Source organism: Dermochelys coriacea, chromosome 1 (assembly GCF_009764565.3).
Source record: "Dermochelys coriacea isolate rDerCor1 chromosome 1, rDerCor1.pri.v4, whole genome shotgun sequence".
NCBI lineage: Eukaryota > Metazoa > Chordata > Testudines > Dermochelyidae > Dermochelys > Dermochelys coriacea.
This window is the reverse complement of record NC_050068.2, coordinates 299043851-299065369: the sequence shown is the minus strand read 5'-3', so window position 1 is coordinate 299065369 and position 21519 is coordinate 299043851. Positions and strand designations below refer to the sequence as shown.

Sequence of the window (21519 nt, the reverse complement as noted above, 5' to 3'; positions counted from 1 at the left end):
TTTACTTCTTGAAATGTTATCCATGCTTCTCCCCCAACCCCACCCCACCCTGCCTCTGGCACAGATCTGTGGTAAAATGGCCACTTTTTAGAAGTCAACCTAACCTTTGCCAAGAAGTACCACATAATGGCAATTATAGTATACTTCTTGTACTAACAATAGGAACAATTCTAATAGATCAGATCCAACTACATGATATTTGTTGCCAAACATTGACTTTTAAGGGTGATCACTAAATTTGTTATCCTGAGACTTTTTATAAACATTAAAACTGTTTAGTACAGGAGGGTCAGGAGAGAGGAAACTTTACGTTTTGAAGGGAGCTTACAGACTGTAGAGGTAAAAGTTGTTCAAGGGGCTTACATTACATTCTACAGTGAAAATTTTGGAGTTCCCACTTCCCTAATGGGAACAGCACTCAAAGGGAGCATATTTCTATGGCTTTTAAAGAAGGAAGGAACTGGAGAGGTAGAACTGAATGATCGCTAAAAGATCCAGATTTAAAGTGCTATTTAAAGCCGCCTTTGTTAGATATATCTGATACTGGATATTTTAATTTTTGTAACTTACACACTTGGAGGAGAGATGGGGGGAACTTTCTCCTCCTTATAATTTAATCTATTTTACACTTTTATCTATCCCTCCTCTCCACCACCTCATATGGCACTCACAGAATTCCTTTGTATATAATTATCCCCAATGATACAATTTGGCCAAATGGCAATTTTAAGGATAGAGCCAACTTTTAAGCATTTCTTGCATAAATTGTAAGGGAAACTCCTGTTACACAGCAATGTAGGCCACATGTCTAGAGCAGAATACACTTCTTTTCTGGTCACTCTTTGTATCATTTGATACCAACCTATCCTACATTAGTACTGAGGAAATTCTATGGAACTGAGGATGGTAATATCTGGTCTCTTAGATTTAAATACATATATCTAGGAATGTATACTGTGCTCATCACCACTGTGTAGCATCTGAGCTAGCTGTAGGAGCAGTATGCTCTTGCCGTTGCGGAATGGCTGCTACATCATACCATAGATCCCTCATACATCCATGTGCGGGTAGGCAGGATTCAAACCACAACTTTCTTCTTTGAGGTTCTCCCGCAGGAAGGACATCTTTACATTGCACATGGACTCCATATGATCCCCACCACCACCACACCACAGAGAACATGCCTATGCATGTTCTGAACTGCTGTATGTGTTCATGTAATTAAAAACTTGATCATATCATAATACATGTATGCAAAGGGGAAGAGTTAAGATTACACAAGCTCCCTTGTGTAAACTCCCTTGTGTAAGAGTTAAGATTACATAGGCTCCCTGAATTCATCCGATGAAGTGAGCTGTAGCTCACAAAAGCTTATGCTCAAATAAATTTGTTAGTCTCTAAGGTGCCACAAGTACTCCTTTTCCTTTTTGCGAATACAGACTAACACGGCTGCTACTCTGAAAAAAGCTCCCTTAAATCTGGCATTTCCCAATTTTGCAAATGTTTTGCTTTTCAGCCTCGTTCTTTTGTCAAGGGAGGTTTGGGTTGGTTGATCAGTTAATTGATCTGGAAATTTCAAGATATTTGAAAAAAAGAAAAATGGAGAAACAAAGCAATTCCATCTTCAGGAAATATCTGCTAGACATCAGTAGAACACTGGTTTTTAGGGATTCCTGTATTCTCTTCTGGGTCTGGGAAGGTCGTGGGGGCCAATGGAATAGCCCGAAAACTTAGTTATTTGTTGCTGTTTGTTTTCTTAATCTGCTTTGTATTTTCATAGTGTTCATTCATCTATAGATCTCAAAGCACTTTTTAAAGGTGGCATACTGAAATACTGTGTTTTACAGATAAGAAAGCCAAGCACTTAGGTTTGGTATTATGTTTCAGAAAGGTAGTGTAGGTCAGTGCTCTTTCCCTTCCTAGGCTATAAACTATTTTATTGTGGAAAATTGCCTGGGCTGTGATTCTTTGTAGTTAGGAAATTATGCAGGAGACAGGGAGCATGCTCTCTGCAGCATGGCAAGAGTTCAGACTTTCAGACATAATGAATAAGGGCATAAGATTTTGTGCATGTGTAAATGGTGATTTCCTGGTAACTCAGATAAATCTGGATGGGTTTTCATGGGAACAGAAAAGATGGTTCTTTGACCTCAGGACTGTCCCACTGTCAGATGTAAGCTGCCTATGGGTAAGCTCCTGTGGTGCTGGCAGAGTTTTTACATGGACAAAGTTTTCTGTTTTTCATTGCACTGATTTTGTAAAACTTTCCAGAAAAAAAAAATTAACCTGAGACAGAAACCAAGCATGGAAAAATTCAACCCAAATAGTTCATTTGTCAGAGGTCGTAGCAATTAAAAGCAGGTAGTTATAATGGAAAATTTTAGGCAACCTTAAAATAATAGGTTTTTCCTATAGTGTTAAGGCTTGTCTACACTTAAAACACTGCAGCAGCGCAGCTGCGCCATTGTAGCATTTCAGTGAAGACTCAACCTGTGTCAGCGGGAGGGGTTCTGATACGGGCGTAGAGCCTCCACCTCCCCGAGAGGCAGTCGCTAAGTTGATGGGAGAAGTCTCTAGTTGACTTAAACCCCAGTGTAGACAGTGCTAGGTCAGTTTAACTGAGTTGCGTAGGGGATGTGGATTTTTCACACCCCTGAGTAACATAATTATACCGACCTTATTTCGTAGTGTAGACCAGGCCTCATGTCAAAATATATGCAATGTGTTTTTATGTTTTGTTCCTTGGACCAAATTCAGAGGTGATGTAAAGACTGTACAAATAGCGTGAGGTGATAAGTCATATATTCTGTAGGGGTAAAGTGAAGATTTCTATTGGAAGGGTATAAAATAAAGCCGGCACCTGGGATTAAACCCTTTGTGAGTTGCATTTCTTACTACAGAAAATCACCCCCTCTACCCCTTCACAGGATAAATTATATCATCTCACAGCTGCACTAGCTTATGGCAGTTTCATTATTTGTAATTTACAATAACATTCACATCACCTCTGAATCTCACCAAAGTACTGTTTTCAGTACAGTGATAGCACATGTTCTGGTCAAGAACTCTGCTATTGACAGCCATTGGCCAATTAGCCCATTAGTTGAGTGATGTGCTCGTACTTTGAAAATACAGACACAAGAACATGTAGAAATTTTACACACCACCCATACTTGCAGTTATCCATGTTATACTCCAAACACAGCACAAGGGGAGCACTGGTATAGGAATACTGATATACTATACTGGACTATGCTGGCAAAGCACCCATAGTATGGGTGCAGCTACAGTGGCAAAGCTTCACTTTGTTCCAGTATAGTCAAAACGTAAAGAAATTGTTGGTATATAGATATACCAGCAGAGGTATACTGTCAAACCCTTCTAATGGAGATGCAGCTTATTTCATTTGTGGAACTGATACAAGCTATCCTAACAAAAGGACTTATTGCCAGTAGAGCTGAATTTACACTGGGACTTTTTCTGGCATAGCTGTCAGCTGGGGGTGTGATTTTTTTCATACTCCTAATCAACATAGCAAAACTTTCAAGTGTAGACAATCTAATACTCATCCTCAGCCCCACAGCCTGTTAAACAATTGTCCTTGGCCTGGTTTACATCTAAAACTTAGGTCAACCTAGCTACATCGCTCAGGGTTGCAAAAAATTCTGTGCCATGTGCAAAGTAGTTAGGTTGACCATACCCCTTACTGTAGAAGCAGATAGGTCAACAGACCTAGCTACCACCTCTCAGAGAGGTGGATTACCAACCTCAATGGAAAAATCCTTACCATTGTTGTAAGAAGCATCTACACTACAGAACTACAGGGACACAGCTGCAGCACTTAAAACTTCTTTTTTTCTTATCTTCTTTAGTTCTTTAATTTGGATTTGACTTGGATTTCCATACCTGTAAAGGGGCAATTACTGCAGCTGACTGTGTCATCAGATCTTCCTATCTGCAATCTAATTGACAATATAATGGCAATGGCATATAAGTGACAAAACATTTACAATCTGCCTTGTTTCCTTTCAGATATCTCAGACACCCTTATTGATGGATTTTTTAATAACAATACTTGTCAGAAACCTTTTGTTACATTCCAATGTTACAGAAGGTGTTGAAATACCAAACAAAATAAAACCCCACTTTTTCATATATATTTTACAAAGCAGACAAATAATTTATGAGATAGAATTGTAAACGTCCTTAGAATTTTAAAAATGTATTACTTAATTTTTGCTTCTTTCAGAATCCATCTGCACTGTGGTGTAAGAGTTTTATCAGTTTGTTTTCTAGCAAAAGCCAAAGAAGTTATTTTCCCACCCAACCCTTATCTCCTCTCTTCCATGAGCATGATAGAAGATTGCAGTAGTTAGCAGCATATGATTTAATATACTGGACAAATCACTTATTATACATGTTTTATACTCTTGTTTCTATAAGCCCTTTCAGTTCTGAGTCCTAATTTGTGTAATGTTCTGTTTTCCGTTAGGTCAATGGGAAGGACCTCTCCAAGGCCACTCACGAAGAGGCAGTGGAAGCTTTTCGGAATGCCAAGGAACCAATTGTAGTTCAGGTTTTACGGAGAGCACCCATTAATAAAACACATAGTAGCTCACAGGATGTTCAGCTTGTGGATGCTAGCACTCAGACCGACATCACCTTTGAGCACATTATGGCTCTGGCCAATCTTAGGCCATCCACACCTCCAGTACCAGATATCTGTCCCTTTCTGCTTTCAGACAGGTATGGTTTACTTTTCTCTATCACTTTTCCAGCCAAACTAGTATACCATCTATATAATAAGATTCCAGGATTGTCACTCTGTGTGTGTGTGTGTGTGTGTGTGTGTGTGTGTGTGTGTGTCAGTCACTCTGAAGACAAGAATGTCTGTACAGTCAGTGTGAAGCAATGGTAACAGCTACAGGCATGATTGAAAGCTCTCTTGTTTTAGAATATCACCAAGTTCAATCATCACTGGGATTTGCGGTCTGTCACCATCCAGTTTTTAAGTTCTCACCCACATTCAGCTCTTTTTACACACATGACATTATGAATTACATCTGTGTGACAGCACTCATTGGTAACTTATAATATTAAGTATTCATTTTCAAGAAACTAAGTGTTAACAAATGACTAAGTGTAGTGTTTTCTGTCTAGAAAACATCTCTGGAATACTGTCATCGCATTACTGTATAGCTGTTATTGCTAGCCACAGTCCCACACTTGTTTCACTGCATCACCTCCTGAACTTCATTCATGGATTAGAGCTGCAATAATGTATCCTGGCTCTGATCATTTCATCTTCACACTATTTCTTCATCAAAAGCTTATGCCAACAGTGGGCTCTGGACAGCTACTATAGATAGCTACTATAGCTAAAGCTGCCAAAAGGCTTATTAAGACCCAGAGAGAGCTGGCTTGTTGGCATTGTGTACATTTCTCCCTTACACAAAAGGAGAATCAAGGAAACTAATTAAATTAAGGTGCAGTTATCTAAAGCAAAACGTTACTTAATATATAAAGAGATTAAATATAAAATCCCACCTCTTGAATGACAAACAGTGTGTAATTAGTTATTGATTGATTAATATTTCCTCTGAAATTGTACAGAATTTAAATGTCAGCATAGCGTATTTATGCAAAAATAGTGATCCATCCTTTTGGACCTCAGCTCATGAGTTATCCCACCTGTCTGTCAACACTTCCCCTCCAGTTCATCCACTAGCTACAGGCAAAACCACAATCATACTAGAGATTTCCCATTGAACTCCCAATGTTCCGTGGATCTTTGCACAAGAGTGGTGTTGCAAAATGTATACCACATTTCACCTTGTCACAAATACAGAGTCACAACGTTCTGGGCAGTTTGGGTGGATCATCAGCATATCCTACTAGGATAACTTGTGATCAGGGTTCAGGTAATAGCAGTCTTTGTATCTGAGGCAACACATACATTCATTTTATTTCAGGAAGACCTCATTCTTTTTGTCCAAAACCTATCCAAGGTTCCTGTGTGCTGACATTTTCAAGAGTGTAATTTCTCAAACACACCTTGTCAGCCTGTTGTGTCCATGTTCGAGAAAGCTATCGAGTGCAAGTTACTCCTTTAAGGTCTGGAATAATTTGTGATCATTGTGAAATCGGCTTCATTTAAGAGATATAATGTGGTAAAAATGTGATTAGTACAATGTTGTGCTAAGAAAGGCCCCTTCATGTTGCTCCAGTATCTGAAGTGTATATTTGGATGCATGTAGAGATGGCATGCATATCTGAAGTTAAGCATATTTTAAGAGTATGGAAAAATCCCAAAGCTTATCAGCTAAGCAGTTTGGCTCAAAACAGACCCTGTTTCATTCACTCTTCAAAAATAACCATGTGTGGATCTGACAGTAGAATTTCGCCTTTAGTGCCGTACTTGGCAAAATGAAATTAACTGGTCTCTGTGCATTTGAAAAGAGAAAAACCCTAGCTCTTGCCTGGTTATATTCCTTTCAGATTGTCAGATCACTCAGAATAGCATTCCAAAAAGGAGAAAATTACAGAGAAGTTTTTTTATTGTTTTTTATTTGAAAAACTATTGTCTCATCTATTCCTGTTGTACTGCTTTGTCCCACCTAGCTGCCATTCTCTTCACCCAGTGGAGCATGAATTTTATGAAGGTAATGAGTATCTTTCCAGCCTTCCTGCTGATGCAGATAGAACAGAGGACTTTGAGTATGAGGTAAGATCATTGGCATGCTGCAGCATTTATTTTTACAACTACAGGTACTGTATTTATAGAGCTGATATCAAAGTCCTGTGAGAAGAACAAAAGCAGGAATGCTCTTTTTTTAATAAAAAATTAATTAATGGAGCAAATTTTCTCCCTCAGTCAGACTTGTACAGTGTCATGGACTGTTGCATGGGTATAAATGGAAGCAGATTTTTGCCACGTATGTGTGAGTTTAGAAGGCTTATTATACATATGACATAGTTGTGTGATGGAAACAGTAGTTCAGTTGCTCTGCTTTTTGCAGTTTTGACACTTTGAAGAAAGTCTTTCAGAAATTAAAAAACTAACTAGAAGTGTCATTATTTTTCCTTCTCATTTTCAGAACTAATTGGCAATTTTTCTACCACCTTAAGGATCGAGAGCAAGTATACACAGTGCATGGTGTTTTTTATTATTAGACCTTGTTTAGCCTTTGCTCAGCTATACACTGTACAGTATTTTAAATAATAAGTATATAAATTATTAAGTAGCTTTCATGAAAGTATGGAAAATATTCATTCTTCCTAATATTTGCTCTCTCTTAATAGTATATAAAGAAACCTTTTAAAGGTTTCCGATAACTGCTTGACATTTGGAAATAAAATGGATTGGGAAAGCTTTGGTAAATAGGCACATTGTTCACTTTTATCTTCTTTTTTATGTTCTTTTCTGCTTACAACCTGGGGAAACTGAAGTCCTTCCCCTAGGAACATGAAAAATCAAATAAATCTACTTGGTAACTCAGAACAAACAAACTTGTATTTGAACTCTTCAAAAAATCATTGTTAGGGATTAGTGAAATCATTATTTCTTCCCAATTGGACTTTGGTGTGATATCTAATAGTGGAAAAGTCTTGGGGCTTATGTTCTATTTCGATTCCACATGGCTAATATAATTTTAGCTTTTTTACTGAGTGTGTGTATTTATTTGTAGCAGATCTGGCTTATGTCTGTCAGAGAGACTATTTATCTGATAATATTTTTTTAAATGGCAAAATAGACAGCCAGAAAGAGAATAAATTTTAAAAATCTTAACTTGTTAAAATGGGAAAAACAACTTTTTTATTATCAGAATATTAGTGAAACATTAAAAATGCAGACAGATTTTAATTTATATAGAGTCTAGTACAATGGAATCATGTCCTTTTTATGACCATTATTAATCCCTAATAATAGCCAGCATAAGTATTATGACAGTGGTAAATGCTCAGGCAGGTTCTCAGTAGCCTGTAATCTCTACTAATCACATCATCATAGTCATTAATTTACTGTTAGCTGTGATTCAATTGCCCAAGGCAAACCCATTGACTGACTGAAATAAAGAATATTTCACATGAAATTTAAATAGGAAAGGAGCTGTCTGGCTTCCATTGAGGAGAATAATTTGTTTGGGAAACAAGAGAGGAGGGAATGACTACATCTTGCATCCTGTAACAAAAAAGGCTCCAAACACAATTTCTGTAACTCAGGAAAGAATAAAAGCCAGCCCCTGTGTTTAAGTTTCTATGTTAAATTCCAGTTCTGGTGATGTGACATACAAGGACCCATTGGCAATGGTGAGCGTAAGAGGTACATGCATCTCCAGAAACATATGCACTCCTTTTTGGATGTACAGTCTTGCACGTAGGTGTGCAGAAAAGTATTTGCACACGCAAATCTGTTAATTTTAAGTGCAAGAGAGTCCTGCATTTTAGAGGTTAGAAAATGTAGGAATAAAATGAGAATTGCTAAATCTCAAACTGAATTAGTTCTTGCCATAGAAATTAAAATAAATAATATTTTTTTAGTTATATAAATAGAAAGAAAGGAAGGAAGGATGAGGTTGGACCACTGTGAGGTATGGATGGGAAGATTAAAGATAAAAATAGTTTAGATATGGTCCCAAAACTAAATGAATACTTTGATTTGATTTTCAAAAGTATAATATAGATCATGACTATGAAGATGTAATGGTTGATGGAAATAAGTGTATAGAAATGAAAATTATCACACCTGAGCTGGAGTGAAAACTTAAAGAGCTTAATGCACTCAAATCAGGAGGACCAAATAATTTCCACAATACTGAAAGAACTGGCACATGAGATTGCTAGTCCAGTAGCAATGATTGTTAATAAATCTAGCTGTCTATTTGGAGGGGTAATACCATATAGCTGGCACATAATTAATGCCATACCTATATTTGAGAAAGGGGAGTTGGAGAAAGTGATCTGGGCAATTACAGACCTGCTAATCTGACCTCAGTAGTATGCAAGGCTTTAAAACAAACTATGAATGAAAGAATAATTGAATTCATGGACGTAAATGGGGGATATAATGCAACGTGGGTTTACCAAAGGTAGATCACACCAGAATAACCTGATTTCTTTCTTTGAGAAAATAACTAATGTTTTAGGTACAGGAAATGCAGTAGATCTAACGTACTTGGACTTCAGTAAAGCATTTGACATAGTATAACATAGGATTTTTTTTAGTTAAATGAGGGAAGATGGGAATTAGCACAAGATTTGTAAGATAGATAAGGAACTAGTTAAATGGGACAAAGTGATGGGTTGTGCTTAAGGGTGGCCTATCAGACTAGCAGGTGTTTACTAGAGGAGTTCCTCAGAGACTGGTCTTGGGACCAGTCTTATTCAATATTCTTATTAATAACCTTGGCACGAAAGTAAGAATGTGCTAATAAAATTTGCTGAGGATACAATGTTGGAAAATATTGTCAATACTGAAGAAGATCAGAATATTTTACAAGAAGATCTGGATGACCTTGAAGACTGGAGTGGAAGAAATGGGATGAAATTCAGTAGTACAAAAGTGCAAGGCCATGCACTGAAGAACTAATAATAAGAGTTTCTGCTACAAGCTGGAAGCCTCATATTAGAATTAAGACGATGGTGTGTAGTCAAGGATGATTATGGACCACCAATATGATGTGGCTGTGCAAAAGGCAAATGTGATCCTAGGATGTATCAGGTGAGGCATTTTCAGTAGTGATAGAGATGCATTAATGCTATTGTACGAGGCATTGGTAAGATCTCATTTGGAATACTGCATACAATTCTGTTCACCCATGTTCAAGAAGGATGAATTCAAACTGGAAGAGGTGCAGGGAAGAGCTACTAGGATAATCAGGGGAATAAAGGGAATTTTTTATGAAAGAAGTCTGATAGGTCGTGGCTTGCTCAGCCTAGCAAAAAGAAGGCTGTGAGGGCAAGTTAAGAGGTAAATACCAGGGAGGGTGAAGAGTTAGGTAAGCTAAAGAACAATATTGGCAAAAGAACAAATGGGCATAAATTGGCCATGAACAAATTCAGGCTGAAAATTAGAAGAAGGATTCTAACCGTAAGAGAGGTAAGGCTTTGGAACGGCCTCCCAATAGGAGTTGTGGAGGCAACCCACATTATTCATTTTAAGAGAGAGCTGGGCAAATTTAGGAGTGTGATCGTCTGATGGGGTTGCTTGTCGGGTAGGGCTCAGCAGCTCTGGGCTTACTTCTGGTTTATGTCTTATATTCCTAAAAGCTCTCACTTTAGGGCTTCAGCCAATCATCTGCAGGGGTCAGGAACAGACTCCTCCCTCTCCCAGTGTATTCTGTGGAGTCTTCTGGTCTCCTTCCTCTTAAGTGTCAGGGATGGTCAGGCTGAAGATGGGACACTGGACAGAGTAGGCCAGGGCTCTGAGGTGGCACAGTGCATTCTCTCTCTCGTGCTTGTTGGTTCTTGCTCACATGCTCAGGGTCAGGAAGGAATTTCCCCCCAAGTCACTGGCAATGACCTTGGGGTTTTTGCATTTCTGTGAAGTGTGTTGGTGCAGGTCAGTTGTCAGGAGTATCTGGATATATCTCACTTAACTAGTTCCCTGCCATTGTAGGCACTTTGAGCACTGACGCATCTCGATCCCTCCTACTCTCGCCCTATGGCACGTAATAGTCTAATCTCCTGTGGGCTGTAATACTTTGGCCTCATTTCGGTTGTTGGGGTTAGTGTGTGGGAGTTGGGTTGTGTTGGCTGCATGTGACATGCAGCAGGTCAGACTACATAATATGGTGGTCCCTTCTGGTGTGAAACTCAGTTACTTTATTTTTATGCACTAATGGTTCAATCCAAACCACTGAAGTCAATACGAGTCTTCCCATTGATATCAGTGGCTTTGGATCAAGCCTTAATGCTTCTTTGCAAGCACAGCTATACATGTGGTCCAAACTGAGAAGAGGTAGGAGAATCAAAGACAATTGACAATCTGTGTGACGTCCTGACCACATTGAAATCAATGGCAAAACTCTCATCGACTTCAGCAGCAAAAGAATCTCACTCTGTAGCCTCAATATGTCTTATTGTCTCTAAACATTTCCTACTTAATATCCAGTATTCAAGGGTACCCCCACAGTAAGTATGCGATCACTGATGAGAGAAATATGAGTCAGCCTTAAAGCTGAATAGTATTTTTATTTGTTGGGTATTGTCAGAAGCTTAACATGACTTTAATTTTTGAGTTAATTTCCTTTGGTGTTACTTTTTCATACCAACACCATAAAATATATTCCTTCTCTTTCAAAGGCTACTGAGTAAGGGCCTGAATCTGCACAGACCTATTTTTCCAAAATCTACACATGGGTGCATTCTCATTATAGTCAGTGAGACTACTGATGTGAGTAAAGTTACTCACATGCTTAAGTATTTGCGAGTTTCAGCCCTAAATGTATATTTATGGACTTGCTAATATGTTGACTCCAAAATGATTTAGGAACTTTCTGAAAGGCCTGGTATTCGCCCAACAGATCAAAACAGGTCTGTCTGTCTTGTGAATGCATATTTAGAGACTTTTCAACACATGGATTATTTAACCAATAGACCTAAACTGATCTGTCTATCTTGTAAATACATATTTAGGGGCTTTTTAACATGAGGATTACTGAGCTGATAACCTGTTACAGCTCCCTTCAGAGCTGTGATAGCCTGCAAATACCCCTTGTAAACATTATAGTCAGTCATGTCAATATAATCATGGCTCCTGCATGCTAAAAATCCTAATGCAGTTTTCATGCAAATGGTCACTATGCGTGCACAATGACTGTATTTAATAAATAAAATAACTTAGTTTGATTCCCCCACCTTCTGTATCTATATAAAGAAACTAACCCATGTTATGGACCCATGGCCTACAAAATCGATGCTGTTTCTGAGTTAGAGGTTTGTAACATAACCCCATCAATTTAGCATGGAGCTTCTAATTACAACTATTAAATCAAATTTTAGATTTAATTCTCTTAAAGACAGAATGAGAGAGAAAGGGGGAAGTCAGGCCTTGGCTGAGACCTCATAAGACCAAGTTTCAGCTTCATTCAACTATAATGATAGTGACATGAATGAACAGAAGTGCTGTAATACCTTAGTTACATATCATAAGATTGTGCTGTTTTTTTTATTTTCCTACTGAATTCAGATTTTCCCCTGAACCTTCTAAAAGTTGGAATAAATCAAAAAGAGCCCTTAGCAATTAAAAGACAGATATCAAATTCAGCAGCCACCAGAAGTAAAGTAAAAAAAAAAAGTTTCAAGAAATACATTGCTCCTTAACTGGAGCCCTAATAAAGACATATATGTTATAAACTAGAACAGCTGAAGTTATGAGCAAGGCTGTAGTTTTCCTTTTTAATTGTATCTGATTGGTGGTGGTGGTGGATTGAGGTAAATGTTTGAGGAGAATGATTGAGGAGAGTGTTTCTCACCACGTGGCTTACAGTTGTCATCTTTATGCAGCTACTAGTCAGTTTTATAAAAGGGGGTAGTACGAACTGATAGACAGGTCAGAAGGAGCTTGAAAAAGCTGGGCTTTACAGCATTCTATGCATTTGCTGAGCTGCTTCTTCATAATACCCTAAAAATTAATGCTGAAAACTGGAAGCACTGCTTACTATATTCAAATATTTTAGTGAGACACTTTTTCAAGTATAAAGTATAATTTTTTATTTTAAATAACCTACCTACAATATTAGTTAGGATACTAAGAGAGAGAGAGTGTGTGTGTGTGTGTGTGTGAGAGATCTCAGTTCCACTAGAGTCCTTCTAGTTTTACCAACATCTTTTTCCAGCTGCAAGCTATATAAATATATAGAAAAAGGTGGATTGCACTTTAAAGTTATTTATGAAAAACCTTCTCAAATACTCTTGTGTCTGATAATTGACACACTTTAGATTGTTTTAGTTGTATATCTAAAAATATTTCATTGCTTAGAGTTTTTATAAAGATGTTCAAGATTTCTTCCCTTTAATTCAAGAGAAGTCTTGAGCTGTAGTAATACCTATCCTGTGATCCTTCTGAAAGTCACTTCAGACTATAAAAAAGAATGACAGTTAAAAATGAAACAGTGGGATAGCCTTAGGTTTTACTGTAATTATTTGAATAATGCACTATAATAATTAAAGTGAATTTTAAGCACACATTTGGCCTACTAGAGCACAAGGAAATGCATTTTATAGGAATTTTTATATAAAATCCCTGAGGTTTAAACAGTCATGATTTACACAAAGACACATGTAATATCTGTCTAAATATAGTTAGCACTACATGCAAATAAGCAGTGTAGTGGTAATAACAGAATATTGCTTTACTTTTAATATACCACCTTTCATTTCAGAATTGCAGACTTGCTTTTCAAATATTAATTAACTAATCCTAATACTTCTCTTGTGAGATACATAAATATTATTATAACCATTTTACAAGTGGGGGAACTAAGAGTAGACATATTACGTGACTCACTCAAGGTAGTATAGCCAGTCAATAACAAAGGTGGGAATAGAACCCAGGAGTCCTGAGTAATAACACTCTTATTTTAGCCACTAAATCACACTTCCCTCTTTTCATTTGATATGGAGATCACTGGATCATTTAGGATGAAGTAAGATGTCAGGTCAGTTGCTGTTCTGCTTGTTTGTTCCTAATTTTTATATGTATTTAGAATCACTGCCTACAAAATGCTGACATTCAAAGCAGATGAAATTGCTGTAATCTGTAGCTGTCACTGGTAATGAATATCCCAATTTACACACTTGAATTTTGCTTCTAACTAGTAAACATCACTGGAGAAGAGGACACAAAACTGACATGGGCAAATTTATCAAAGTTATTACCATTCATTGTGTCTTAGAACAAGAGGAAAATATATGAAGTCAGTGATATTCATTTTGTTTCATGATTTCATAAAACAAACACAAGGTTACTCCTCATTTCACCTGAAAGATAATAAAAAAATGTCCTCGTTGTCAGGGCTTAGGTTTTCCAAAGAAAATGAAGAAAAGTGAGCTTAGTTTTTCAGCAATTTATTTTTGGGGCAACATTACAATACATGGTGTCTATTTTTCATTCTAAGAATGAAGAGCAACGTACTGGCAGTGTTTTCCTATTTGTAGAATTCTGTGGATTGTAAATCTTCCATTTTGGTGAAGATTTATCTTTAGGCTATTTTTATACCATTATGCTACACTCTCATGTATTCTTTATATGCCCCATATTTTACAGTAAAACTATGATAGAAATATTTAAGAGTTTTTAAATGTTTCATTGGTACTATTGATTCATACACTTCCACCTTAAAAGCCAGGCTGTCTTAGTATCATGTATCCAGCTATACAGACCTGAGAAGGAAGAAAATTATAACTACCACTTTTTCTTTAAAAATGTCTTAAAATAGTGTTAGTATAATAGTAGTAGTAATAATGTAGTCATAATATGTAATAGTAATGTAGTAATAATAATTAAGGCTGCATGTCTGTGACAGAGGTCGCGGAACTCACGGATAACATTACTTTCTGCAACCACCATGACTTCTGTAGCAGCCAGAGTGGCTGACCTCGAGGCCAGCCACACTGGTTGCTGCTGGAGCGGCCCCGCAGCAAACCACTGGGGCGGCCCCATAGCCAGTTACACCATCCGATATGCTCTAGGGCCAGCCTCATTGGCTGCTATTCAGGCGGCCCAGACAGTTGGCCCCAGGGATGGCCAGAGCAGCAGCCCCAGGGACGGCCACACCAGCTACTGCTTGGTGGCCCCCGGGGACTGCCCAAGCACCTGCCTCGTGGTGGCTCAAGCAGCAGTTGGTGGGGCTGCCCTTGGGGCCTCCCCAAAGCAGTGGCACCCCAGGATCCCCCAGCTAAGATTTAGTCAGGGGTATTTATAGTGAAGGTCATGGACAGGTCATGGGCCATGAATTTTTGTTTATTGCCTGTGACCTGTCCAGGACTTTTCCTAAAAATAACCATGACTGACTCGTAGCCTTAGTAATAATGTCACAGTTCTACGGTCTAATATCTTGGGAATTGCTGCATCCTGCTTGTGAATCTCACCTTTCCAGCCCTGAAAGGTCACAAAATATTGGACCTTAACTACCTTGGGTAACAATGAATGGGAGAGAAATCTGGAAGGAAACAGAGCATTTCTCTGTGGAAACTTTCTTTCTTTCTTTCTTTCTTTCTTTCTTTTTCAACAATGGGTATCTCATGAAAGCTTCTTAGAAGTTTCCAGTATTGCAGTCAGTTCTGCAGGTAAGACATTCCATGGTGTGTGACAAATGCAATTTATCACACTGCTTTGAAATTCATCAATATATGTCTTTGAGCGTATAGGGTGGTCACGTGTATGGAGTATGAACAGCTGAAACTCAACATGGCTGTTGTCTTCTTAAATGTCACATTGGTGCTGGGGGGTGGAAAATAACAGAACATGATTTAAAAATGACTTTGGATCATTTTGTATGCCTGTTTTTATGATCAAATGTTTAGGTTAATTTATGCTTATATATTGTACTATATAAAGAAGACAGGCATATAGGTGAGCTGGTATTGCTGCTGGACCCTTAAGCTATGCACTTTCTGACTTTTTCTGATTTAAATGTGTAAACTTAACATTGTCTTTTCACAGTATTTTCCTTTTAACAGACAGATTGCAGTGCAGGCAAGTGTATTAATTTCTCACAGCTGTCTAGAATTGAAATATTATCTTCGGCAACTTGATTTTAATTAATCTAAAATAGCTTTTGTATAGTTTTAGGTCAAGAATGTACAAACGTGGAATATTATCTGTTTTAAGCGTTTGAAATCATAGCTGCCTGTTCTGTTGGCTAGATAAATGTTCTTCACAGCAGATGTTAGCACATCTGTTGTATCTCCTGTATTGTGATTGGCTGGATGGATTTTTAGAATGTGATGATGAGGCAAATAAATCTTCTCACTCATTTCAGTCCTAAAGCAGGCAGTCAGCAGTGATAATGATGTATATACAGCCAAGTGCTGGGCAGTAATTTTGAAATACAAGCAAAAATAAAGTATGAATTTACTCAAGATAAGTGAATAGGTTGTAAAAAGTGAAGGCTAATTATGCCAAGTTGATCCTCAGTTAATTTGAATTTGAGATGTGACAATCATATAAACCTGAGGATTTTGTGTAACTAAGTACATCAGCTAGAAAAGGACATATGCTGCAGTTTAGAGTGAGCTGTAAGTTATAATAGGGGTTTTTTTAGTAGACATAAGGAGAGTTGGGAATTCAGATTCGGGAGCAGCTGATGCCTAGAAGGTTGTGCCTTGGAAGGAAAAGAAGTTACCCACAAGAATGACCCAAGATCTTTGACATTGAGAAAATCTTTCATTTTTTAATTCTCTTACCCTCTCTCTTTTGGTTACTCCCCCTCACACAGTTCTCCTTCATGTTATTTTAATGGGCCTGGCTCTGTGCCCTGAAGTTTGTCGTACCCCAAAGTATGGGGTGAATTCCAAAAGTTGGGATCCTCAGCTGAGAAGGCCTTGCCATTAGTCTTAGAGCCCAAGACTGTGGGAAAGGACAGCAAGAAACATGTCAGCCAATCTCAGCTGCAACGGGGTATAAAGTGGGAGGTGGAGGCTCTCACAGGTCCCAGATCATTCAAAGCTTTAATATGCAACACACTGGACGGCAGACAGAAATGAAAAAGAAGTCAATGCAAAGATTTGAATAGTCATATGCTCATGCTGTCCCACCCCATTCAATAAGAGCAGCTGTATTCTAATCTGCACCAACTAAAGATTCCATGTTGCCTTGAAATAACCATGCTTGAACCAAAGAGTAAATTACAGTTACTTAGCCTGGAGGTAACTAAGACTATAAATAGGCCATTATGAAGACTGTATCAGAGAGGAGAAATGGCAGCCTCTGTGCCAGCTGCAGATGATGATGAGAGCTGCAGGTCATGGAGAATCCAGGAGTAGGGCTGGTTGAAAATTTTGTGTTTGAAACCTGTTTTCAGTGGCAAATTGGCTTTTGACAAACTGGAATTGTGTGCTGAAAGTGTCTGCTTTCCTCAAAAAAAAAATCATTTTCTTTTCTCAGAGAACCCCAAATCCAAAAAGTTTTGGCCTATAGCCAAAAATGGTTCAGATTTAGGCCAGACATTTTTAGGGGCTTTGTAGCTTTCAGCTGAACATTTTCAGTTTTAGGCCAAAATGTTTTGATTTTCAGTTGCTCAAAACTAAAGTGATTTCAGTTTTTGTGGTTTTGCTTTTGATGACAAAATTTTCACTGCAAATTCAGCTGAGAATTAATTTTGTTTTAGTTTTTTGTCAAAATTTGTCAAATTTCTGACAAGGTCAATCCAAGAACAGTGATGACTCCAGTAGGACTTTGAGGCTCTAAGTCAATCTAACTAAAGACGTATCATAAATTTTACAATAAGTGCCACCACGACCCCAGCACATTCCCCTAATCTCATGCTTCCTACTGTCAAGTAGCATTGTTTCTGTCTTGTCAAGATTCATAGATACTAAGGTCAGAAGGGACCATTCTGATCATCTAGTCTGACCTCCTACACAACGCAGGCCACAGAATCTCACCCACCCACTCCTATGAAAAACCTCACCCATGTCTGAGCTATTGAAGTCCTTAAATCATGGTTTAAAGACTTCAAGGAGCAGAGAAGCCTCCCTCAAGTCAACCATGCCCCATGCTACAGAGGAAGGCGAAAAACCTCCAGGGCCTCTCCAATCTGCCCTGGAGGAAAATTCCTTCCCGACCCCAAATATGGCAATCAGCTAAACCCTGAGCATATGGGCAAGATTCACCAGCCAGATACTACAGAAAATTCTTTCCTGGGTAACTCCGATCCCATCCATCTAATATCCCATCTCAGGGGATTTGGCCTATTTACCCTGAATATTAAAAGATCAATTACTTACCAAAATCCCATTATCCCATCATACCATCTCCTCCATAAACTTATCAAGTAGAATCTTAAAACCAGATAGATCTTTTGCCCCCACTGCTTCCCTTGGACGGCTATTCCAAAACTTCACTCCTCAACATTGATTGATCAACATCAGTTGGAATTCATTCAGGCCCTTATCTCAACAAGGCACTGGCAAAGACGAGAAACTGTAGAATCTGGGCTGGCTGAAAAGGAGACCCACAGCTAAGTGTCCTCAGCATTCTGATGATATCTCAGCCCCAAACTCCTCTCCCTGTCTCCCTTGCAGTCTCACATAGGCATTGAACAGGAGTCATGACCAAGGTTGGACCATGAAGGATGCTGCATAGGCACAATTGTTCAGCCCTACCCTGTTGATCTCTCTGAGAAGAAGGCACAAACTCATTGAGGGAAACCTTTGTCAATCTCAGGCCATCCACAAGTAGATCAAAATAGTTCTAATAAAATCAGCATGGATGGTTTTCCGTGTGGTGAGGGTCAGAAACAAGGAAAATCATCTGAGGAAAAAGAAGAATTAGAAAGATAAATGAGACTGAGGGGAAACAGAGAGACTGAAACAGATACAATTACAGAGATTTAGTGAAGAGGGTAAAATGAGATAAGTTGAGGCTGAGAATAAAGGTAAAGTAGATTTATTTAAAATAACAAATATAAGTTGAGGGCATGTTATTTTCTAATTTGTATAATTGTTGAGAAAAATCAGTGCAAAGTATTTGTTTTTTGTTAGAGTCTAAGGTGCTGTACATTTACTATATCCCACAGGGTGAGCTTATTGAGGTTGTCATCTGACAAGTATCTGGAAATTCACTGTTACTTATAATGGCTAGTAGAGGGGAAACTGGAGATTAGGTGGATGTTTGTAACTAACTGGAGGATGTGCTGACAGCTGTGGAGCCTTTTGCAGCCGGGAAGTCTATAATCCTTAAATAATTTTTCTTCTCTTTGACTTGCTTATAAGACACACTCCCTTTAAAGTCTACCATGAGTCCTTTAAGCTCGAGGCTTAAATATGCTTTAAAAGCAAGTCAGCAAGGCCAGATCCACCATGTGAGTGCCCACAGGCTTTAAAATGTTGTGCACCCAAGTCCTGTACTTTTACCCCTTTCATCCCACTCTGGCACATTTAAATTTGCCCATTGGAAATGATTCAGTGGTCAAAGGGTTGCAGTGCTCTAACCAAGCAGGAAAATTTTCTCTTCACAGAACCAGCTCTCCTTGTCCAGCTCTGCAGCTCCATACCTACCCACTCGCCCTCCCCAAGCCACTTGCCCATCAACTGTTACTCTCCTCTCACCCACTGCCCTAGCCAGCCAACATGCTGCTCCTCCACTTTATGCAGCTGACATATAGATCCATAGATTCCAAGGCCGAGGGGACCACTGTGATCATCTACTCAGATCTTCTGTATATCATGGGCCATAGAAAGAGGTGCACCTCCTCCCAGTTAGCGGACAGCAGATTACAAGTGCAACTGCTGAGGAGTGTTACTTCATGTTCAGCAGCTGCATTTGGAGCTCCTCACTGTGCTGCTTTCCAATGCAATATAGCACTTTATACCAGCTGTTTATTCTGTAATAGACTAAGGAAGATAATGGTTTATTGATATGAGATCAGGATTGCTTACTACTAAAAGATTTGTCACCTATTTGTGTAGGTCAGTATTTATTAAAAATTCTTCACGAAAATAGTGGTGCTCAAGTGTTGGAATCACATGTACTGTGTATATCCTGGTACCACTTTTCTAACAGTGGGTACTACTTTTCTAACATATGCTAACATCTGAGGGAGTCCTGCACATGAACACAGAGCAGCATATGACCCTAACTGTAGCTATAGAGATGGGGATGAGAGAAAAGTGATCATATTTCATGCTATTATTTTTGCCTCTGGAGCTGATATTTGAGAAATGCTTGCTGGAATGCTTCTGCTGCAATGTAAACAAATCTTGTGTCAGATAGCCTCAAAACTAAAACAGACTAAAAAAAATAGGGATTAAAAGACAGTTTATCCTATAGTCTCCCCACCCCTTGGATAGAGTATTGTCTTTCCCCGCCATGTGAACTGGAGATAAACCTCAGTTTCTTTGTGGTAAGCTACCAACCAAATCCATGCTGGCAAATCTGATATCCAATGTGATTTGTCCTTTTCAGTGCTTTTTATGAGAAGTCAGGACAGTCTTCTGTCAAAATTGATAAATGAGAAGACAGTGGGGAATGCAATTTTATTTGTAACAGCACAGCTGCCAGCAGTTCCAGCTTGTTTACATCTAGACTGGCTCTGTCTTGCTCCATAGCTTTTCTATTTCCATCCAAATAGCCCCCAAATACATTGTGGCTGTGCCTGCCTATGTCAAATCTGCATAACGTAACACACTGGGAGTGTTAGAGAGGAAAAATGAGGGCCATTTCATTAGGTTATTTTCACAACTGAAGAATTTCAGTCGCTTTAAAAGAGAAATCTTGAACTTGACCAATTCTCTGTAGGCATTTAGCAGAATGGGTTGTAAATTCTGTGAAATAGGAGAGCCCAAGGGGTAACTGGAAAGAGTGCAGCTAAAATCCTAAGATGCTCATTACCTCCCACAATAATGATATCTGAGGAATAAGAGTGCTGCTTTTTTTTTATTAAAATACTATTTTTGAACAATACAGTGGCCAGTGTTTGGTAAATTAAATCTACAGAAAACACTGAAACTTTAATTTATTCTTTTGTGTATGAACGGAATGCAATCCTGTATGTTGGCCTCCAACATTTACTGTAGATGCATTACACAATTCTGTGTACTAAAAACTTCTCATGAATATCCTATAGTTAGCCTGTGTTATATAGATATTAACATGTTTCCTGGAAAATCCTCTAACAAGAGAATGTAAGTCTATGTGGCCTTCTGATAATTCTTAGATCTATGGAAACTTAGTTTTCATTCAGATTTCAGAGTAGCAGCCGTGTTAGTCTGTATTCGCAAAAAGAAAAGGAGTACTTGTGGCACCTTAGAGACTAACAAATTTATTTGAGCTTTAATGCATTTAATAAGCTTTAATGCATCCGATGAAGTGAGCTGTAGCTCACGAAAGCTTATGCTCAAATAAATTTGTTAGTCTCTAAGGTGCCACAAGTACTCCTTTTCTAGTTTTCATTCAGTCTGACTTGCCTTCCCTATGGAATCTTAAGCTTTTCTAATGTTTTCAGTAATACATTTAAGAAAGGGCCTAAGACATAGGCATTTTCCTTATATAATCTCTCTTGTAAACTGATCCTTTACAGTGGTCTACCCTGAACATGCAGTTATCATAAAGACGAAGTGTTAGAGAGTTTTTTATGTTTAATTGTTATTAGGCACGATAAATAATGAACTTTTCCAGTGAACTAAAAATTTCTGTTCTTTTTCCATTTCTGATATTGCAGATATTAATAAAGATTTATTGTTCTGAGCTGGATTTATCATAGAATAAAAGAAATTAGAGATGGAAATGTAAAATCATCTACTCTGGTCATTTAAGCCTATTAGGTCATGTAAGCCAGTGGTTCTCAACCAGGG

The 21519-nt window shown here is 38.3% G+C and overlaps 1 protein-coding gene across 6 annotated transcripts in view; it reads left to right on the top strand.

The window, feature by feature from the left end:
- The window catches only part of PDZRN4 (PDZ domain containing ring finger 4), a 372746-nt gene that overhangs the window by 312448 nt on the left and 38779 nt on the right, over positions 1 to 21519 (top strand). For all 6 annotated transcript variants that reach the window (XM_038387822.2, XM_038387829.2, XM_038387823.2 and 3 more), the window contains 2 exons: positions 4493 to 4746; positions 6622 to 6724. In XM_038387822.2, the coding sequence (XP_038243750.1) occupies positions 4493 to 4746; positions 6622 to 6724 (357 nt within the window). The remainder of the gene's footprint in view (positions 1 to 4492; positions 4747 to 6621; positions 6725 to 21519) is intronic.